This window comes from Triticum urartu, chromosome 4A (assembly GCF_056163025.1).
Source record: "Triticum urartu cultivar PI428250 chromosome 4A, HENAU_Tu73, whole genome shotgun sequence".
Classification (NCBI taxonomy): Eukaryota; Viridiplantae; Streptophyta; class Magnoliopsida; order Poales; family Poaceae; genus Triticum; species Triticum urartu.
The window spans coordinates 37,209,184-37,211,586 of NC_141876.1; the positions used below are offsets into that span (position 1 = coordinate 37,209,184).

The following is a 2,403-nucleotide window of genomic DNA, read 5'->3' on the forward strand; positions in this document are numbered from 1 at the left end:
TTTCAAACTTTTTCAGATATATTCTAGGCTTGCTTCTTGGCCCGAGGTGCTTCTTTATCCCCCACGCTTAATAGTTGAGGTTAATTTCAAACATAGCAGGAGAATGTGATGAATGGCTACCAAATCAATACATTAAATCTTTGCATTGTCAGTCCAAAGCCCAAGGCTCCATTCAGAACGGAACACTCAGCCAGTTTAGTGCTGAAAGGATACACTGAAGCAACTAAACTCGACAGGAAGTAGGCTGCATGATCATATGATCTTCCATTCCATACGACAAAATGAAGCATAGGTGATAGGACAAACAAATGTCACCAAAACGCACCGCAAATGACGGCGGCACCAACCGGACTAAGATCCACAGCTAGGAAAGGGTCTTACAATGCGGAATCGCTCAGGCAAACCATGTCCCAACTAGGCGAACACAAGGACAAAGAGAAAAAGAAAAACTCTTAGGCTGATAAGACCTCGCAACTCTCAGTGAATGAAGCTTCAGGTTGGTTCATGGAAGACGATCACGAGCTCAGGACGCCTTCACTGAGACTCAGCTGCCGCCGGTGCTGCTTCTGGCTTCGCCCCCCGGGTCTCCTCCTTGGCCTCAGGCTCCACCTTCTGCCTGCCAAACACCTGCAACTCATCACGAAGCAGCCACGGGTTAGCCATCAGATTCAACCAGACGCATCAGAGAACAGTAGCAGATTCGCTGTCAGAATTCAGATTCCATCATAATACTTCTATTCAGATTCATCAGAACATAGCAGCAGACAGGCTTCGGAATTGGGAAATTCTATCTGAATTCTGAGTTAACAGAGCAAATACAGAAGTATAGCAAGAAACTACAATAGATGGCATCAGCTTTAAGAACAGAATCAAACAACGCATGACTGAAATGTGGGTCACTGTAACAGGTAGTACGGCAAGCTTTCTCAAGAGATCACAAAGCATTTGACGGCAAAAAATGCTGGATTCCAAGAATAAGTTTCTGAACACAGGACGAAATCTTGCAAAAGACAATCTCCAGCAGAAATAAATCTACATGGACAGAGACTGACTAATGCTTACAGAGGCAGCGACTAGCAAGGTCACCCCAACTTTGATAGCAAGAATCAAGAAATCCGGATGCCTGCACAGGTCAATCGCCACCTATATATATCGCACAAGGAATTGCCGGTAAGCATAACAATCTTAGAAAAAAAATCCAGATGCACGAGGGGAAAAAATAAGTGCGGAAGGATCTGCGGATCGCTACTTCATCCACACTGCACTAGCATCACACGGTTGTTTTCACCGCACAGCCTCAAAATCAGGCGAGCGGAAGCACACCCACCCATCTAAAAAAAATCATCCAGATGCTTCTCCGTGCAGGAAAAAAGGCAAAAAAGATCTCGCGAAAATCGCTGCAACATCTACACTAACTCCCTTGCGATTTAACGTGGTTGCCAGGAAAATAAAACAGAGCGATTGCTACAAGAACATGCATTCCGATCCGAGGAACAAAGGGGGAAACGAAGAGTAGCAACATTTCGTAACAGCACGCGACGAATTATTCCGAAATTAAACGGCTAGGAACTACACATGTGACGAAATCCGCAAGAGGGCTAAGATTCCTATCGTGTTCCTACCGGCACGAGACGCACGATCTAGCGAGCAGAGGCACGGGACAGGTACGGGCCAAGATCGAACAGCAGCAAGCAGACGTGCATAGAAGTAGAACAAGGCAGAGCAGGAGCGCGTGCGTTAGGAGGAGGAGGGGAGGGCAGGGGGAGGGGAAGGAGGAGGCGTTACCGAGCTGGTCTTGTTGGAGATGTACTCGCCGGCGGCGCGGACCCTGTTCTTGATGCAGTCCCAGTGCGTGTCGGCGCTGGTGTTCCCGAGCTGCTTGAAGTAGTCCTTGGTGGTCTCCAGGATGCCGGTGTCCTCGCCCGCCGGCTTCTTGAAGCACACCGGCGCCGGCTTGGTCCCCTCCTCCGGCTTCTTCCCGCCGTCGCCCACCTCCACCTCCTCCATGTTCTCCCCGCCCTCCTTCCTCTCCATCACCGACGACCGAACCCCCGAGAGGAGAGAGGACAGAGGCTACGCTACAACCAACCAACCCAACCAGCCGAGGGAGGAGAAAGCTTGTGGTGCTCTGGGCAATGGTGGCGCGGGGCTCGCTTTATAGCCGGGCGCTGGCTTGGCATCCACGAAAGAAAGCCGCGGAGGGACGGCACGGCGCAGCTTCTCTGACACGCGGGCCCGTTCCCCTCCGCCTCCCACTGACGCGTGGGGCCCGCGGCTTCCCGTTTCGACGGGCGCGCGCCCTCGCGCCGTCGCGCGTTAGGCTGACCGGTGGGCCAGCGCCGGCGCCTTCGGGGTTTTGTCAGGGTTTTTCCCGTTGCTTCTTGCGGGAGAAGAAGACGAGCG

General features: G+C 51.9%; 1 protein-coding gene across 2 annotated transcripts; it reads right to left on the bottom strand.

Moving 5' to 3' along the window:
* Window positions 1–224: 224 nt before the first annotated feature.
* On the bottom strand, window positions 225–2,141 carry LOC125528260 (uncharacterized). Of its 2 annotated transcripts, XM_087517644.1 has the most exons (3): window positions 1,786–2,141; window positions 1,063–1,143; window positions 225–627 (listed from the first exon to the last, which is right to left on the bottom strand). In XM_087517644.1, exons 1-3 carry the CDS (start codon window positions 2,032–2,034, stop codon window positions 535–537), a joined length of 423 nt encoding a protein of 140 aa, XP_087373770.1. In that variant the 5' UTR covers window positions 2,035–2,141; the 3' UTR covers window positions 225–534. The 2 variants fall into 2 exon arrangements, with proteins under 2 accessions (XP_087373770.1, XP_048548711.2); XM_048692754.2 differs by lacking the exon at window positions 1,063–1,143 and having other exon boundaries at window positions 1,786–2,131.
* Between the last annotated feature and the right edge of the window lie 262 nt (window positions 2,142–2,403).

Coding starts and splice junctions, on each gene's coding strand:
- LOC125528260 (XM_087517644.1), bottom strand. CDS start 2,034: ATGGAGAGGAAGGAGGGCGGGGAGAACATGGAGGAGGTGGAGGTGGGC. Junction 1,144..1,785: donor TCTCCAACAAGACCAGCTCG/GTAACGCCTCCT, acceptor CGATATATATAG/GTGGCGATTGACCTGTGCAG. Junction 628..1,062: donor CCTTGCTAGTCGCTGCCTCT/GTAAGCATTAGT, acceptor GATGAGTTGCAG/GTGTTTGGCAGGCAGAAGGT.